Genomic DNA, 21,295 nt, shown 5'->3' with positions numbered 1-21,295 from the left:
AAGGTCAGTAGAATTTGAAATTATTTTTTAAATAATCTCATATTTATATAAAAATATTTAATTTCTAAAAAATTTTAGTTAAAATTTAATTAATAATGATGAAATATTATATTTTCAGATTGGAACGATTTGTTTACTACTAAATGCTTCTCATGTGGTTTCCCCATTGAAGCAGGAGATCGTTGGGTCGAGGCTCTTAGTAACAATTACCACAGTCAGTGTTTCAACTGCACGGTATGTATGTTTGTATGTGAATACACAAATATATATCTAAATGTATAACACACAGATTCTCCTCTTCCAACCGTGTAGGGGATATCCTCTAAGGGCTACTCTCGCTGTAGTAAATCCCTTACTTATTCTTCAACAATATAGTAACCCACAAGCCACACACACATGTACACAATGCAGAGCACATTCACAATACATAAATCTCAATAATACACAATCCTATCATAACATTCCCTATAACCTCTGCCTCTTAAACCATACACATCTGATCATTCCTTTCTCATAAAGTGATGTACTTTCTATATAACACCTTGCTTACAAATACAAACATATATATATATCTTCCTTTCATATAACACTTTCCTTAAAAACCTAATCCATTGCATCTCTTGAATTTCTCGTAAAATGTCTAATAAATTATACTTACTAAACATTATTACTTAGAAAATAAGAATTTTTTTTGTAATCACATACATTATCCATGTTTTAAAAAAAATATAGCAGCTGCTTGAATACTGCTATGAAAAATTAATAAATTCTCTCTCTCTCTCTCTCTCTCTCTCTCTCTCTCTCTCTCTCTCTCTCTCTCTCTCTCTCTCTCTCTCTCTCTGTGTGTGTGTGTGTGTGTGTGTGTGTGTGTGTGTGTGTGTGTGTGTGTGTGTGTGTGTGTGTGTGTGTATGTTATGTGTGTGTGAATTGAACATGTGCATGCTTGCGTTCACATTTAGGTAGTTTAATTTTTCTGGAACAGTCTAAAATATAATAATGGGATTTGGTATAGGTTTCAGTGTATTTGGGACATTGATAGTGTTCAACTTTTAATAAAATTGAAAAAATAGAGGATAAGTTCTCTTTTTCAGTTTTAATAAAATTTATCAAAAGAAAATAAACGAAACTGAATAAAATTGGAAAAATTCCCTCAATCTTTCAAATGTTGCTTATAGAATAAAAGTAAACTGAATGTTCTGGAGTTTAAATTTTTGATGTTTTGAGGTTGAAATACACAAAAAGAGTGATATAAGGAACCAAAGTGGTAAGGACAGAGATCTACTCACATGTTTGGCAATGACAGGGGGTGTTTTTTTTTTTAAACTAATTCTCATCAGGTTAAAAAATTAAATAAAAAAGTAATATACAAAGGTTAATAATAAATTTAAAATTTAGATGTGATTTAACTTCTTGTGCAAATGACAGGAAATTTTAACATATGTAGCTAACTATTTTGTACTCTATCCATGAATTTTATAAATAGTCAATATTATTAATGACTTCTTTGATTTTTCATTGTTATTATTATTTGTTTTAAAGTAAAATAATTTGGAATGAACCAGGAAGTTAAATTTATGTTATTTGTATTTTACTTGCTTTGAGAAAATGTTGCAGAACTGATAACACTCAAATTACTCCTGAAAATAGCATAGCGTATTCAATGTTTTTTTTTTATATATCATGTGTACAAATTTTGTTTATATTAAGAAAATGAGATAAGGAAGAATGACATTAAAAATGTTAAAGTGGGAGGTAAATGAGAAGGATTAAAAGGAAGATCAAAGTAAAAATGAATAACTAAGATTAAGGAAAATAAGATAAGTAGGCATATAGAAGTAGAAAGGGGTAAGGAGAGTGAGTTGGCAGTCTGTGATCTATCACCTGATTGAGGATTCTGACATAAGAAATAAAGTGACATAAGAAATAAATTAGTTTTAACAGAAATTTTCTACTCAAGCATTATAAATAACCACGTCCTTTTTTTATTTTATTGGATTTAATATTTATCAAACAGTTATTTTTATCTTACGTCAGAGAGAGAGAAACCTGTTTACTTTTAATTTTGTCAACCTCTTTTGCTTTAATACAAATAAATCTTTTAAATCATCAGCGAAGAAATCTTTCTTTCATTATCTACTATGCAATTTTAAGTTGATGTTATGACAGCTTGGTGTATTTATTGATATTTATTTACCATCACTAAACACTAAATTGAAGTATAAAAATATGGTATTTAATAGGGGAAAAAACACTGTTAAAACTGTTTATTTATAATACACAATTATTAGAAATTTTTGTTAATACAATATTCGTTATATTATTTTCTGAATATATAATATTCAGAAATGTTGTTGTATTTAGAGATCTTTAATACTTAAATGTCTTATGTAACCCTAGTTGTTTTGTATATTATTTTTACATCAATATTTACAATAATTTCATTTTTTTTTTTTATTTTACACCAATATTTTTTCAGTCATGAAGAATATAATGGTATTTTTACAATAATTTTTGGTTATAATGATGACCTTAGTGAAGGGTTGATAGTTTTTTTTTTCTGAACCCAAACCAAACAATCCTGAGGTAGCATCTTTTTAATGAACCTAAGTGACTGAAATACTATATAGTAGAATCCCAATTATCTGGATTGACCTTTGCAAGGCTGTAACCAGATAATCAGAAATCTGACCTATATATATATATATATCTGTATTTACCCATATTCTAACCTTATACTTCACTAAACAGACCAAATTATACTTTCTAAATTTCATAGATGATTTGAAAAGTTGTTTAAAACTTTGTCATCATTTTTTAGTATTTAGTTTTTATAACATAATGCTTATAGTTTAATGCTATTCTGAAACTGAAAGGAATTCAGGAAAAAATTCAAAAAACTAGTGTAAAAAAGAACTAAAAGATAATGTATATTCTTGTTCTTCAGATAGCTTATGCTCAGTAATATTTATTTAATATTATTCCGTTTCATTTTATTAATGATGATACAATATTTTTTGTTATTTTTGCAAATGATTTTATTTCATATGAAAAAGATTTTGTAGATGTAGTCATATACCAAATAAAAATATCTAAAAAAAAATAAAAAAAATAAAATTGTAAAATAAAATTTAAAAAATATCTTAGTGTTAAACTTTCCTAGCTAATAATTCAAGATATGATCCTCAGATTTGCTCTTTATAATCCTATCCCTTTGAGATTCCAACTTTAATAGGAAAAATACCTAATATTTAAAATTCACCATGCCAAATTTAAAGACTTCGATTGAACCAATCAATAATTATTAACTCAAATAGGTGCCAATGAATATGGACACAGCATACAAATGAGCAATTACCATTCTTATTTATTTATTTTTTTTTTTTGTATATTTTGATGTTTCATCAACCCGTGATTAAAAAAAAACTGGTCAAGTATTGCATGACTTTTCTGGCTATGCTGATCAAGTCATCAAAGACATGAACCTTGCACAATGTTTTCATTGCAAAATCCTTTTGGCTTCCAGAAAGTTTTGAGAGTCTGACTTTTGAAACATGTTTCAATTTTAAGAGGTGGAGAATTTTTTTTAAAATAATTTTTTGGGTTATTTATTTATGTATGGTAAGTAATAAGTTTGCTTTAATAAAGTTTCTCAAAAATGCCTTTAAAAAAAATCTAAAGAGTTTTTTTTTGCGATATCCTCCCACACCCCTTATGAATTTTGAAAAAAATAATATGATCAATCAATTTGAAGAAATCAGTTCAGTCAATCCTGAGATATAAGGCCAAAAGCATTGCAACACACATACATTCATATGTTTTTTGTTTGGTTTAGATGAAGTAACTGGATCTTTAAATATAAAGATTTGCAATAAACGCAATACCCCATTTTTGACATGATCATACTTTCTCATCGGGAAAATAAAAGTTGAATTGAGAGTTTTGGCACATCTTAAAATATTTACTTCTTTCTAACTACTGAGAAAGGTTAACTTCATAAAAGGTCGAAATAGGTCGTTTTTGAGTGTAAATTTTGACGTTTGGAAATCAGCATTATAATTAAGAGTTAGGGAGTTGATAATTTTTAATTTGGTTCAGAGTTTAAAGAATTGAAAAAATATTTTATTTAAGTTATTTTAATATAAATTATATTTTTCTTTTAAACATACAAGTATATTTACTTCAAAATCAGTCAAAATTTTAATTGCATAAAATTTTATTTATGTTATCTTTTTCTTTTAAGATTCTTTATTAATTCTTTATTTTATCTATATAAAAATATTAGAATAAAATTCTATAAAATAGAATTTATAGAATAAATTATTCTATTAAATAGCGTTTATTCTATAAAATAGCCTTTTCTTATTATTATTCCTTTTGCATTTATTTATCATGTTAAAAAAATGTTAGGAATGTTTTTAATACAAGAGTAGTAGTTTCAGTTTCCTGGTATTGCTTCTGTAAATGTAATAAATGGACTTAACCCTTAACAGTTCCTGTATTATAAAATTGTACAACTTGCGTAAATGACTTTTCTTCAGTACGGGTGCAATTTAATTTGTTCTAACTTCTCTTCAGCTTGAATAACTTGCCTGTTAAATTAAACATGTGATTGAATAATAAATATGCAACATTTACTTTATGTTATTTCTATTTTACGTACATAAATTTTATATAATTTTAACTTAAAATCTCTTGTATAAAATATAATTGAACCCTTTATAAAAAAAGAGTATTTTAAAATGAAAATTATTTATTTTTAATTCATTCAAGTCATTCCTTATACTGTAGAATCACTGGCTTTTCTTTTCTAAGTTGTATCTTCATACAAATTAAAATTTCCACCTTAAACGGAGTATTTTTTTAATCATATCATTCATCGTATCTCTTTTTTGTGTAATTTTGTATATTTTTTTTTACAAAATCATTTTATTTCTTTTTGATGCATAACTTTGTAGAAGAGATCTTCAGATAAATACAAGAAAAAAAAATTTATTTCAGAATATTTAAAAGACATGAACTAAATTAGAGCCTGTAAGGAAAAGCTTTCAAGTATTTTTAATTTAATAATAAATAAATATGTTGAGAACAAAAATGATAAGAAAGAAAGATTAATTAATTTCATAAATTATATTCATCTATGTGAACTTTCAATGCAGTACCTACTTACTTTTAATGCTTTTCAGAACTTTGCTCCATCTTCAGAAAATCTCTCACTGGAGGTTGTTATCACATCAAGTGAGTTTTTTCATAAAATGAAAAATAAAAAACAAACATGCACATAAAAACACAAAATCATATATAAACAATCAACAGAACATAAAACCATGCATGAACATGACATGTGCACACAGTCATCCACATAGAGACTAATCCATGAGTCACTGTTATGACTTTGTGTTTTTATTTTTTTTTATTTTATCTTGTTGTGATGGTAACTTTCAGTGAATGACTTTCTGAAGCTGGAACAGAGTTCCAAATCATGTTAAAACTAAATAGATAAAACATAGAAAGTTCATATATATATATATATATATATATATATATATATATATAATTTATTAATTATAAATTGTTATTTGGATATATTAAGATGCATTTTTAAAGAAAAAATTTGTTGGAATTTAATTATAAAATAGATTCAGAGTGTAGGATATATTAAATATTGTTGGAGTTATAAGATTGATTAGGAAATTAAAGGAATGGAGATATCAAATTAGTCGAAGAACTGATAAAATAAATTTAAAAAAATAAGATAGATTTATTATTATTTAACATTAAGGAGTTAGTGCTGTGCAACATATTCTTTTAACTGTCAAAGCAAATTGGTCCTTGCCCAACAGTTTATTTATTTCTATTTGTTACAGACTTTAATAAAAGGAAGAGTTTTTTCTATTTCACCTTATGTTTTTTTAAATTCTTTTTTGTGTAAGCCGTACTGTTTACTAAATTGACTGATTTTGATGTTTGTATATTTATTTTATAAAAAAAGGTTCTCTTATTATGGCGTATAAATTTTCATGCTAAACTCAGTTTAATTAATAACTTAAAAACTTAAGTGGAAGAGTTTTAAATGAAAAAATTAAATGCATTTTCTACTTAAATCTTTTTTTTTTGTGTACTGGATTATATTTTTTTCATGTCAATTGCTTGATTCCTTCTTATTATTTGTTACAGTGTAGAATATATTATGAAAAGGGAAATTTATAATTATCATTTTTGTGCAGTGGTCTTGAAATATCAAGAAATTAAAAAAGGGGAAGAGGGTATATTCTACTCAATCATATATATATATAAATAGCTCTTTCTCTGTTGTGTGTGTGTGTGTGTGTGTTGATATCTATTTTGGTTAGTAACTCAGGACTGCTTGGACTAAAGATCTACAATTTTAACATGGTAATTTCTACACATATCAAAATTTCTGAAGATTCAAATAATCATCAACATAATGATCATTGTCAATTAATCTCAAATAACAACACAGAAAAAAATAATTTTTTTAGATATTGAGATTGAGATTAACAAACCCTACGTTATAGGAACATTAGTTTATAGAAAGACTACAACAAATAGTATTACAATACATGTAAATTCTAATCACCTGTGGTCAAAGAAATCAGTATATATAAAAACTTGATTTTTAGCGCTTTACATTATACAAAGAACAATGAAAACAAACTTAAGAAGGAAATAAATGTAATAAAATATATAACAGTATCTAATGGTCTGGATGTTGGAGTTATAGAAAATATATATAAAAAGCAAAGAATTAAGTATCATGATAGTTTTACACAATTGCAACAAGAAAATAACACAGAGATTATTAATATTTTTTTCTTAGAATACAATTTTACAAATAAAATAATAGAAAAAATTACTAATGTTTATGATAAAAATAAATGTAAAAAAGCTTACAAACCAGATAACCATATTATAAAATATTTAAGGAATAATAAAAGTGATGGAGAGGATTTAACGGAATGTATAAAATTAAATTTAATGAATGTAATAAAATTTATATTTGTAAAACTAACAGATCTTTTAGAATAATATTTATGGAACATACAATGCTTACAGAAATAAAAAGAGAGATGTGTCTAATATGGCCAACCATTTGTTGATATATAAGCATAGTATTTATTACTGATTATAAAAATAATTTAGAAATTTTGGAAATTTGTAACAATATAATAAAAGAATGGTTATACTTGAAAATTATTACATTTATAAATTTAAACAAAATGAAATGATTAATCAACAGATCGTTTTTGATGATTCTTTAATTAAAGACATAGTGGGTTGTAGTATTTGGCAACAGTGTTTACAATCATAGTTGCATGACTTTAAATTTATTATCATTCCAGTTGGCAGTGAGTTGTGTCGTTCAATTCTTTGTGGTTACGTTTTTTCTAAATTTTTAAGTTTTTATTTCTTTGATGTAATTGTAGAATTTTGTACTGACTGATGATGTGGGATCCAGCGAAAGTTAACTTTTGTTTTATTTTTAGGTTTTCTGTTATTGTGTTTGGTGATTTTTTTTTTTGTTTTTTGATATATATATATATATATATATATATATATATGGAGCAGTGATGCTTATAAAGATTGGGTTGGGATCTTAAAGGGGTTTGGAGATATTTGAGAGTCAGGAATCATACCATAGGTTATTATCTAGGGACTTGTAGCAATGTCATTCTAATTTTTTTTTTATGAAGATACAGGGGTTTTACGTTTATATTTCTTGCAAGCATTTTTTTTATATGTGCAGTATTTTTACAGGTCTATTTAGTTTTAAATAAGAATCAAATTTAATTTTTAAAAATATATGTATGTAAATAATTATAAGGTAAGGCGGATTTGGTAGTAAAGTATATAATATAGAAAATTAAAAAATTGTCAGACTTCACAGAAGCTGAACTTAGAATTAGTTGGTAGAATAACCAGTATGCTAATTACTTTATCAATTGTTAATTCAATTAAAAGACAAAATAATTGAAGGAAGTATAACATTTTATGGTATTGTTTTATATATATATATGTATGTTTATTATTGTTCTTTCTAGTTACTAATTAAACCATCAGAGTGACCTAGTTGTCAGAATATTGTAGTTAATTTATTTAATTGAAGGCTGCCAGTCTGACTAAGTTCAGATCCATTACAATAGAATTAAGTTTTCATTGGTGTAGATTTATCAATGGGCTCCGACTAATGGTGCTTTCTTGGGGATTGTCACCCTAATTTATTGACAGTGACAATTCAAGTGCATCTCCGTATAAGTGCTTGCACAGACACACATACACACACACTCATGATTAAAATAGAAATATAACTACAAAATGCAGGAATCTAGTTTTTTATTCTTAATATTATGTTTTGGAAAGAAATGTGTCATACCTGTATTCTTATCCCACTTAGACAACGGAAATGATTTTATGAAAACTACTAGACATCAATAAGTTGAAAGCAGAATTATGAGAAAATTTCTTTCAATATTTTAATGCAGAGAGCAATGTTGAAAAGAATATTTAAAAAAAAATTATATAAATCAATAGAATAAGTTAAAAATAAAAGATAAAATTAACTAAAAATGCAGTAGAAATAAAAAAAATATATAATTTTTATTTATTCTTATAAGTTTTAACTTTTAGAAGTTATTGTCTAATTAATGATTTATAGATTTTTAGTAGTTTTTAATTTGGCGCCATCTTATAAAAGTTGAAATATAAAAACTAACTGAAAAATAATTATTATTTTTAGTGTATTTCATTGAAGTGGATATAATACTTTTTTTTAAATTATTTAGTTTAAAATATGGGTCAGCCTACAGAAAGTTTGATTACATAAAAAAAAACCATTCATAAGAAATGCAAAGGGGGCAAAAAACATTTGTCTTCTAAAAAAATATGAAAAGGAATAATGTAAAATGACATAAAGAGACTGGTATCAAGCGTGGGATAATACTCTCTGAAATGTACGAGTATATCTTTTTTATTCAAAGTTTTCCACTTAATTTTCTTCATCTTGAATATTTTTAATATCGGTGCAGTGTAAAGCTATACATTATGATAATATAAAAAAAAAAAATAGTTATTAAAAAAATCATATTAAAAAAATAGAATATATCTTCAAATTGTGTTTGAACACAACAGATTTTTCATTTTAAAGATTTTTTATTTAGTATATGCAGAATAGATGTACAATGAAATCATCAGAGGAAATCCTCTACAAATTAAAAAATGAAAGATCAAAATCAATTTTTTGTGAAGTGTAAATTTTAAAGATACGTAAAAAAAAGAAACAAAGAAACACACATTGAATTGAGAACTTTCTCTTTTTTGAAATTGGTTAAAAAGAATTTTTTTATACCTGTCACTGTAATCACGATAGAAAAAAAATTAATAAGAGATTTGTTTTCATTAAAAATCCTTAGAAATGTAGGATATTATATATACCATATTCATGGTATAGAAGACTACATGTTGAAACTTTTAACAGCATTTACAACCAAATGAATAAAGGTAATAAGCATGGGAATTATTTAGTAGAAGTAAAAACTTTCTAAAAGCTACTGAAAAGATGAGTATTAATTGTGTAATAATATAATTCAGTTCAAAAGTAATAGCTTTCTGCTTATTGTGGGCTGAAATCCTCAATTAAATGTTGAAAAATATATTATGCTCCAGCCTTTAATTTAATTATTATTCGAAGAACAGATGATCTCTCTTCTGTAAAATCATTTTTGTCTTTACTTGTTCTTGTTTATTAATAGTTTATCTCTTCTCCACCATTCTTTTTCTTCAATTTTCTCTACCATTTCTCACACACGCTCGCACACGCACACACACACACACACACACACACAGAGAGAGAGAGAGAGAGAGAGAGAGAGAGAGAGAGAGAGAGAGAGAGAGAGAGAGAGAGAGAGTTGAGGAGAAAATACTACCACATGAAAAATAGTGAAAAATACTACCACATTATTTATTGTTTATGTTTTTACAAACATAAACAATAAATAATGTTTGTTTAAAATTATTGATTATATTTGTTTAAATAGGACAGATTTAAATTAACTAACTTCAGATGTAATTCTATTTCAATTTGGCTGTTGAATGGCTGTTTTCAGTACAACATATGTAAATTTTTATTAATATTCTACCTGTTTCAATCATTCTAACTTAGAAATTAATATTAAGAGAATGGTTGTGGATTGCTGTAAGAGGAGAATTGGAGACTATAAACAAAATATTGTTAATAATCTAAGTATTTTTAAAAAAATTTATTTGTGTTTTTATATTTGTTAAAAATGAGATATGCCACATTTTTATAATTTTGAATTTTCATATTTATAAGAGCTTCATGTTCAAACAAATGTTATTTGATAGTTCAATTATAAGAATATATTTAAAATTCTAAATTCAAGAATAAAGTGTTATCATTAAATTAATGATAAGTGCATATGAATCTTTAAATGTGTTTTCCATTTCATTAGCATGTTGATTTTTAATCTTTTGTTACAAAAGATTTGATAGGAAGTCTTTTAATAAAATTGGAAACTTTTTGGGATATTATCATTGCATTTCCTTAACAAATGTCTTTCAGTAAATGAATATTTTATTTGGATCATTTATTTTATGCTTTGCTTGTGGCACAGCGATATCAACTATTAATGACTGAGCTGCCTGGTGGGTAAAATTGGGACTTTTTCTCATGATAAAATTTATTACCATTTTTATAATTTACAACAAATTTAACATGCAGTAATACTTTCTTCGATGGGAATAGAAGAATTTTTATATAATGTGTATCATTTCTTATACATTTATAAGACAATTTCAATGTGTAGAATTTTTACTATTTGTTTACATGTTCTCATTAATATATTTATGTATTATATATTAATTATACTATCATTGATTTTTTGAAATTAATCTATATTTATTGATCTTACTTATTTACTTTTTCTTTATTCCAACAATTAATTTACTTTTTGATGATACACCTGTTAGTAAAACTGTACAATTTGTGAATATATAAGTATATGTCAATAAATTTTGATTATTTGCTTCGTATTAAAATATTAATAACATAACATTAAAGGAATGTTACAATAATTATGAATTAAATTTTTCCACAACTTTTATCTTTCCACCTTCAGATAATTTACCTTACTAGAAATAAATATGTGAGCACTTAAACTCAAATCAACATGGATAAAATTTAATAATTTGCAGTAGGGGAGCATTAGTTATTGTTATAAGTAAGTTCTTTAATTAACAAATATATTAATTATTATTACCAGTAACAGATTATATAAACAAACATTCAATTTCTGAACAAATTAAGCATAAGTTGTGTTAAGTTAGGTTAGGTTAGGTTTTAGTAAGGCAACCCACCAGCTTGGTCTAGTAGTGAATGGCGTCTTCCCAAATCAACTGATTTGGAAGTCGAGAGTTCCAGCATTCAAGTTCTAGTAAAGGCAGTTATTTTTATATGGATTTGAATACTAGATTGTAGATAATGGTGTTCTTTGGTGGTTGGGTTTCAATTAACCGTACATTTCAGGAATGTTCGAACTGAGTCTGTACAAGACTAAACTTCATTTACACTCATACATATCATCCTCATTCATCCTCTGAAGTAATACCTGAACGGTAATTCCCAGAAGCTAAACAGGAAAAAGAAAAAGTAAAAGGTTTTAATAAAGTGGAGTAAACAAAGAGAGAAAGAAAAAGAAAGGTTTTGATAAGATAAATATTAAAATAATCTTCTTTTGATAAATTTTTCAAAGAGTTTTCATTATTTAGCTGGAAAGAATATAAACATGAAAATAATTCATAATAACTTATTGAAAATAATAATTATAATTCAAAAAATTAAAATTAAAATTTCTTTATAATTTAAAAAAATTCAATGAGAAGAAAAGATTAGAAGCTTTTGAAATGTGGTGCTATAGGAGAATGTTAAAAATTAGATGGGTGGATAAAGTGACAAATGAAGAGGTATTGCGGCAAATAGATGAAGAAAGAAGCATTTGGAAAAATACAGTTAAAAGAAGAGACAGACTTATAGGCCACATACTAAGGCATCCTGAAATAGTCGCTATAATATTGGAAGGACAGGTAGAAGGGAAAAATTGTGTAGGCAGGCCACGTTTGGAATATGTAAAACAAATTGTTAGGGATGTAGGATGTAGAGGGTATACTGAAATGAAACGACTAGCACTAGATAGGGAATCTTGGAGAGCTGCATCAAACCAGTCAAATGACTGAAGACAAAAAAAAAAAAACTTATTGAAATTGAGACAACATATTGCAGTAAGTACAATGTATATTAAATAAAATTTAAAAAAATCTTTATCTTGTTATAGTAATCTTATTATTTTGTAAATTATTGTTCAAATTGTATTTGTTTACAAGGGCAGGTGATCAGCTTATAATAGAGTTTATTATAAACTCCTTTGTTGGAGTGGTGGTGGGGGAGGGTGTTCCTACTTAAAATTCAAATTAGTTATTTGTATCTGACTTCGAGATTCTTATAAATATTATTATTATTCTTTCAAAATTATTGCATTAGTGTATATTGTATATTGTTTTGTGGTGTTTGAATTACTGAAAAAGCTTAAGCTCCAAAATGGAGCCAGTTTGAAAGCCATCATCATGGATTTAAATTAGGAATCACCCATCCATCTTACCACCTTGTAAAAGATCATCAGTAAACTCTGTTACAAGGTGACTCCCTTTTTCTATTTTACCTGTGGACCACCATAACATATTACTTTAGAGGATGAATGAGGGTGATATGTATGAATGTAAATGAAGTGTAGCTTTGTAAGTCTCAGGTCAAACATTCCTGAGATGTGTGATTAATTGAAACCCAACCCCCGAAAAACACCGTTATTTATGATCTAATACACAAATCCGTATAAAAGTAACTTCCTTTATTAGGATTTGAATCTTAGAACTCTTGATTTCAAAATAAACTGATTTGTATTGATGAGTTAACCACTAGACCAGTGCTGTGGGATGTTACAATGTGACTGCCTGTCCTTGTTTGTCAGGTTGGAACAAAATTTTCTTTCGAACGTATAAATTTATATATGATGTATCAAAATTTGCTGATTAAATGGTCTTTTACTATCTTACTTTTTCATGTGAAAATATCCAGGTTTGAATTCCGGTCATGCTTGAAATTCTTAATACAATGCATAATTTTCATACCACATTACTATGCTTTAGTTCAAGTTTATGTTATGAAATAAAACCTATACATCTACATTTTAATTAGTCAGAGGTTTATTTTTAATTTTTGTTTCAGATGTGCAAGAAGAATTTAGAAGGTCAAAGCTTTTATGCTAAAGGTGGACGTCCATTTTGCAAAAATCATGCTCGTTAGTTATACCATACTAGTCATTAGATTCTGTATTTTATTTTGGCTTCAAGAAGATTTTATTTGTATTTATGTAAAAAAAATATATATTTTTAAGTGTTATAACAATGATTTATTTGTGTCTGTTTGTTGTTTTTTGTTATTGTTTTGATTATACTGTAATTATTATTCATATTTTATCATTTTACCATTATTAATTGTTTATCATTATTTAATATTATCTATTTTTAAAGATTTGTTTTGATTTAAAATTAATTTATTATTTCACAGGAAAACCAACTTGCAATGTTTTTATTATATAAATTATCGAATCAACTAATAATTATATAAATAGTTGTTTTTATCAGTTAATTCTTAAAGTTGTTATGCTGTAGATTTATGGTTTCAAAATATAATTGTTATATTCTATTGAAATTCATTATTTTATAAAGTACGTTCATTTACACAGACTTTTTTTTATTGAAAAAGAAAGTTTTAATAATTATGTGAATATATAGTACATTTTAAAATATTGTTTTGTTTTTTTTCCCAGTGTAAAACATTTAATAAGTATAAATGTATAAAATTTTAAACAGCATCAAAAGCTTATATATAATAGGTTGGTGTCAGTTGCGCATCAAGCTGTAATAAACCCACTAAATCCCTGCTATCTTAACCTAAACAAAAAAAAAAATCATAAAAAATGGATGTGAAAACATGTGAAAAAATGTAAAACATTTATTTCTATAACCATAAGTTTTCTTGATGTACAGTTATAGTAATGTTGCGAGTAGGTTTTTCTTGACCATTAGCATTAAGTTGACTTTAAAGAAAAGTAATTAATTTAAAAAAATTATTAAATTTTATTATTTGTACAAATAATTTTTATTCTAAAATTTGTATATGTATATCAAATATTATGTACAAAAATAAGATTAATTCCTCAATTTAATTTGTTTTTAACATTTTGAGTTTAACAACAGTTTCAGCAAGGTCTAGGAAAACGGTTTTAGTCTTATAGATATCATTGTTGCCAGATATATTGCTATTACGTTTAATTATGCACATATAAATATAACAAATGATACGCTGAAGGTTATCAGTGTGTTAATTGCATATTTTACAGAGTTAATGCAATCATATTTACTGTTTTCGCACATACCAACAATAGAACCTGATATATTTTATAAATATAATCTACTATTTCTTTAACGTGGAATAATGAATGAAATTCTAAGGGATTGTCTAAAACACCACTTTGGCAACAACGGTCATAATTCACAGTGTTGTCGTGTAATACGTTGCTGTTTACTAAACTGTGCACGTACTGTGTAGTTTTATTATTCGACCTAATCCTGAAAGAAGTATTACAATTTTCAAAACAAATTTTTAAAATTTGGTTTATTGAAATTGAACATTTATTTTTCATTTTTTCAATTTTAAAAATTAATATATATTATTTGAAATATATTTTAAAATGCCATATATTATAATTATATTAATTAGCTAAGCTTAATAATTTATCTTACCAGCTTCCTTATTAATTAGTTAATTTAATTAACCATTTACCTATATTGTATTGCTTTTTGTTAATTTTTATTTATAGTTTATTAATGCGTACATTTAATTAATTTATTTTTGTGGTGACTGATGAATTTAATTTAAATTTTATTGAACAAATTACAGAGTTGACCAAAGATAATATTAATATTTTATAGTTTTTAAATTTTATTATCTTTTTACGAAAACCCTAATTCAATGTTTATTTAAATAATTTTTTTTTTGTTTTTGTATTATAACATCTCTATTCATTACGTCTTTCAGATTGTTTTATTATGTAATTAATTAATTATTGAATTACTGTTAGGTATGTTAGTTATATAATTTTTTTTTAAGATTATATATATATATTCAAAAATTATTAATAACTACAAGAATAAAAATAAATAAAAAAAAAATGATATATATATAGTTTGCAATGAATGTTTCTTTTTTTATATAAATATGTACATAATAAAACATTTATTAAATTAAAATCTATTATTAAATCTGTGTTGTGCAACGTAATCGTGAAATTCAATACAAAGTTTGCATATACAGTTATATTGTTATGTGTTAATCCATTAAAAAAAAAACAAAATCTGATTATTACTTAATATTTTTATACAATTTTTGATTACAAATATATTTTATAAATATATTGATAATATTTTATAAATATTAGTAAAATTTAATCTTTGTTTTATATTTTTTAAATATGGATTGTATGGTTTTCAATTTATACTATTCAAAATTAATATGATGCTCTGGTACTAACTTAATGATACCATGATAGTATAAGAAGGAAATACAGGAAATGAGTCTTACATTACAAAATATTCAAATCTGGATTACATAAAACACCTTTGAAAAAAATATTGTAAAATCAAAATTTTTTTGATAGAAATAAAAAAAATATTGCTCAGCATTTAAAACATTTAAAATTCATATTAATTTATTCAATAATTTTATAATTAAAAAAAAATGTTATGTATATTTAAAAAAATGAAAATGAAATAGTTATTAAAAAATATATGTGTATACGTTATGATAAATTTGAATTAAAAAAACATATAAATATTTAAATTAGGTACTTATGTAAATATTTGTTTATTTATAGTTTTTAAATAAATTATAAAAATTTTAATTTAATAAAATTGATGGATTTTAATTAAGAAATGTATTTTATGTATTTTAAAATGGATTTTTAATTGTTATGTAAAATTATATTGATATTATATAATTTTTAATTTGGTTAGTTTTCATGCAATTACCATAATTCTATTTTTAACTGTGTTTTAGATTTCTAATTTAATTTTTAACTTATCATGTCACTATATATGATATATTATACTAAAAATTTTAACTTTTCAAATTTACGTATACTTAAAGAAATTTTATAAACATCTGGATTGTTTGTTTTACTTTGTTAATATCTTAACTTTAATTATTATTGCTATTGTGTAAGATTATATATATCACATGTTATTTAATGTTTATGTTCCTAGTTTAGAAAATGAAAATTTAAGTTATAAAAATTACCATAATATACAAATATAATTATTTATGTTCTCATTTAGTCTTTTTTTTTTTTGTGATCCTTGCGGCAAGAATTTTTTGCTTATTTAATTATATTATTGCCGTATTTTAATTCTAATAAATGTTATTAATAGTTTATTAGTTTTTTTTTTTTCACTTGATAGCAAAATATGTGAATAAAGTTTTTTTTTAATCATCATGTGGTGTTCTGCCTGTTGGCAGGTTTCTGGAACTATTGTCGTCTCTACCTGTTTCTGTCTTGTACTTTTCTTTTCATATCATCGTATTCTTCACTACCTTTTATATCATTTATTAACTTCAACCTCTTCCTTCCTTTTTTTTTTCATCTTCAACAGAGCTTTCAAGAACTGTATTTATATTATTATTTTTCCCCTAATTATATAACCAATCCAGTTTCATTTTCTCCTTCTGATAGTTGCTAATATTGTTCTATTTTCATTTATTCTTCTTAATACTTCTACATTAGTTGCTACTTTGTCCACCCATTTTATCTTCTGGATCCTCCTCCAAACACACATCTCAAAAGCATCAAACTTTTATTTTTCCCCACTGTCCATGTTTCACTACTGTACAAAAGTTTTTTTAATAACAACTTAAAAACTACATAATTTCAAACTGCTTGAAATTATGCTTCCAGAAGATCTTTTAAAAGTTATTATTTACCTCCTTCTTCAGTGGTATTATTTTTAATGATGCTAATGTTAAAGTGGTTAGGAAACCTCTGTCTGTTTATAATGTGATAAACCATTAAATTTCCCGATATATTGCAATAGCAGTTGTCCTGCTGATGTTATACTAGTGGGGAATAATATTATAAGAGCGGTAACATCGCTTTTACTACATGTTTACAATTAGATTGTGTATTAAATGTATTATGCAAATAATAATAAAATTATTATTTGCCATATATAATTAATTTATATGCTTTATTGATACTTTATTTTTTATTTACTTGAATTGTAAATTATACGTAATAAAATTATTTTAAAAGAAATAAGTTTTAAATGAGTATTATGTTAATTAAATAAGAATAACAAAATTGTACCGAAATAACATATGCAAAAACTTTTGTAGTGGTTTACTTTCACAAAAGATTATTATACTAGTGTTTTCAGATTCACTTGAACAAGTTTAGTTTACCAAACAGTCAGGTTACCGATTGAATTTACGACTATTACATACGGTCAGGTAGGATGTTTGATGTGTGTAGTGATTATTGATTTTATTTGTTACTATAAAATTAAATTTGATTAATATCGTATGCGTGTCATATTTTTATGATGTGAATTTTAAAGGGTGTTTATTTTCTTAGTAACTTTAATTTATGTACCTCGTTTATTCATAAATATAAAAAGGAATGGTCAAGTAAAATAAATTTGAAAATATTTTTTGAAGCACAATTCTAAGTGGTTAGAAAATGAGTCATTTCTAATTTTAAATAAAATTTCTTCAAGAAATTTTTGACTACCAAATTTTTTTTATAATTGACCTATTTTACATATAATTTCATCTGCTCTAATGATTTGTTTAATTTTACTATTTCTCCCTTCTCCTTTTCTGCATTTTCTGTGGAAGTCAATTCCAATTGACAACGTTGTGTTTGTTTTTCAAAAGTTGTCTACTCTAAAATGCATAATACTTTGTGAAAACAAAAAAAAAATTATTTTATGAAGAATATTCCTTCTTTACAAGTCTATTTATTTCTAAGTTAAGTCTACCAGATTTTTACCTGTAGTAATCCACTTCCTTTTTTCCTTATCCAAACCTTATTATTAAGAAGTTAACAGGGGGCCTAAATTCTCATTTTTTAGTTCATCTTTAGAGACTAACGTAATTTTAAAAAGGTTTAGAGACTTTACGCTACCAAAAGTCATAGGCCATAAAGGAGCATGAATTCAGGTAGAATTTGCCTTTACTACAGATGTCTGATCCATCTGCTGACACAAACCAAAGTTTCTGTATCGTGGTTGCTGTTTGTGCTCTTATGGCATAGTAACATCAAAATATTCATTGTGTTAGTCTGTCGAGGTGTGGAAATATAGGGGTAGTGTAAAAGGATCTGCAAAAGGGCAAGAAAAATATTTTATTTTCAAACATGGCTTTTTACGTTTCACTTCCTCCGACCACGTTTGGGCTTTACGCCTTCTATCATGTGATTGCAGGCTGAACCAAGTTTCTGTGATGGTTGCTCCAGATTGTTTCAACCATAGCCATCAAATGAAGATTTGATGGCTATGGTTGAAACTTACAGTCTGCTCCTGATAGAAATTGATGGCTCTGTGAAATTCCATGAATGTGGGAGTTGATTCACATATCCCTTTGAGTAGGCATTGTGGTCTGTGATTTGCTGTAGGAATGATGAAAATTACAAATCTGGTTCCGTGTGGGAAATAACATATGCCTACTGGATGACTATTAATGCCATAGATTAGATTGATAGTATATAGTTAATTGCACTCAATGAGCCAAATGAATATGGTGTTCTTATTAGGGCTAGAAGATGCCACATGATCTAGTAATCTCATGACAAACAAGTTTGCATCATTTGTCATTCGATGTCTTGTATTGCCACTATGCAGATGAAGCCTGTGATTGTGCACTCAGGTGGGTAAGTTAGGTAGCAGATTCAAATTTTAAATAACTGTATCATCAAATCAACAATCTTGATTTGTTTCACATTACTACAATAAAAATAATCTTATTTTCTTAAAAATGGATTTATTAGTATTCTCTAAAATGTAGTCTTTTTATTATAATCTACAGTAAGCCTTTTCTGAATGATATATGCCAAACTTATGACTTCTTATATCACTATATATTTCTGACAATTATCAAAATATGAAAATATTATCAATGATAATATTTTTAATGATAGTTCAAAATAGAAAGGAATAAAGTTCATATTATAACTCATTGGCCCGCGTATAGGCACTGTGGAACTGCAGCACCTGTATTTCCACTTGATGTTATCGATAACATTTAATATATTGAATCCTTTCTTTATATTTGTACAATATATAATCGTTAAGCTTAATGTCAATGGCGTTTCCCAGTTTATGAAAAAGGTATAAAAATATTTGCATGGAACTGAGCGTTTCATAGTTCCAGCGGCGTGGTGTTTGGCTGTTGTGCGCATGCGCACAAAGGAAGTTGCACGCGAGGAAGAGAGAGCACCGTTGCTCTCGTAGTGCCAACCCTGGCGTGCTGATGGAAGGAAGTTTTTTTTTTATACTGCGCGTGTGCGTGAAACGTTCCTTGTTCGTTCCAATTTCTAGTTTACTCGGTGGAAGGAATATGAAAGTGGTTTAGTTGTTTTATTAGTAGTGATCAAAAGATGGCGGAAAGCAAGGGCTCTTTCATTAATAAATCTCTAAAAACACACTGGAAGGGCGAAAGAGAAGGTAATTAATAAAAACTAATTATGTATTTGTTTCTGTGTAAATAGAAATTTAAATTAATTACCATTGGACTATAGAGTTTTTAAGCGGACATTTTAGTAAGTTATTTTGTAATAATACTAACACATATTATCTGTATTGAAATTTTTTTATTTATTCGATTAAACCGAATACTGGTTTTAAGTACAATGTACTTTAAAGCCATGTAACATACTCTTGAATGTCGTAAGGTGTAGAATTAAATTATTATCCTGCTTCTAGCTATTTTATTTTATTCATTTTTTCGGTTTACATTATTTTACAGAAATCTTTAACCATGGCCTTGAAAAGGCCCAGGAAAGAATTTTATGGAGCAGCACCACCACTAATATTAACTACGAGCCGCCATTGAACTGTTTACAAAAAAAAATTATACATAAGTCAAATCTAATTAGTTAAATATATCTTTGTTTGTAATAAACGAAAAACGCAATTATTTATTAACTTTTGATGATGTTCTTTTGTTTTACATCTAATAGTACACTAGTAGGAATAAATATAAAAACTGAGATCGTAAACAACTTTATTGAGTGCCGGTGTTTGGTAGCACGCAATAGTTGACCAGTGATTTTCTATATAACTGAGTAGGTGACTACGGCGTAAAATACAAATTAAGTGTACAATATTGAAGCATACTCCAGCGCTGCAGAATGAGCGGCTGGGAACTAAATAAAACGGTTTAAAACGTTTTATCCTTACTCTTACACTTAGCGCATGTGCCATTTCATTTTATTTAATTCTACCTCTAATTTAGTGGCGCTAGTTTTGCTTTAAATTTTACCAATTCCAACATAGTCCTCTATCCAGTTATATATATATAGACATCAGCGAGTTAGATGAACGAAAGCATGAGCTGTTTCTAGTTAGCAGCGCTGTTTCTATTACAATTCTGTAGTACCTCCACTTGTTTATCAATTAGCTGTGTAGGTGTTTCTAATGTGTTGATTGAATTTGTTGTAATCGTCGGCTGTATTTTTCCTCCATAGTTATACTATTTAGTTCACTGGATTGTGTTTCTGTCGCAGTTGAAATAATTTGTGAAAACGAAAAACAGCTTAGTAAGTTAGCGATTATCGTAACATGTAGTCGTATGCACGTTGTGTATCAATAGGTTATGGATGTTATATGTGGAGTTCATCATATTTTGAAGTACTGTATAATGGAAGGATATTCTGAGTTGTTTTTTAAATAAATGTGTTATTTTTATTATCCATTTTAATAGACTATTTACGACAAGGTATGCATATTATGTTTTTATTTCAGTTACTGATAAGAATATTAAATTAGCCTATATTGTGTTTAAATTATACGTTATAATTTTTAAATGGCTGTAATTTAGTGCACGCTTAAAGCTCGTTTGCGATTAACTTATTAATATTAGTTTATTATTCGTAAT

General features: G+C 26.1%; 1 protein-coding gene across 9 annotated transcripts in view; it reads left to right on the top strand.

The window, feature by feature from the left end:
• Zasp52 (Z band alternatively spliced PDZ-motif protein 52) overlaps nt 1-16,640 on the top strand; it is a 427,403-nt gene extending 410,763 nt beyond the window's left edge. For all 9 annotated transcript variants that reach the window (XM_075377465.1, XM_075377463.1, XM_075377464.1 and 6 more), the window contains 2 exons: nt 119-234; nt 13,313-16,640. In XM_075377465.1, coding sequence (XP_075233580.1) covers nt 119-234; nt 13,313-13,390 — 194 coding nt within the window. In that variant the 3' untranslated portion in view covers nt 13,391-16,640. The remainder of the gene's footprint in view (nt 1-118; nt 235-13,312) is intronic.
• The last annotated feature ends 4,655 nt before the right edge of the window (nt 16,641-21,295 follow it).

The sequence above is a fragment of the Lycorma delicatula genome, chromosome 10, assembly GCF_047948215.1.
Source record: "Lycorma delicatula isolate Av1 chromosome 10, ASM4794821v1, whole genome shotgun sequence".
In the NCBI taxonomy this organism is placed as follows: domain Eukaryota; kingdom Metazoa; phylum Arthropoda; class Insecta; order Hemiptera; family Fulgoridae; genus Lycorma; species Lycorma delicatula.
This window is presented reverse-complemented; position numbering and strand designations above follow the sequence as displayed.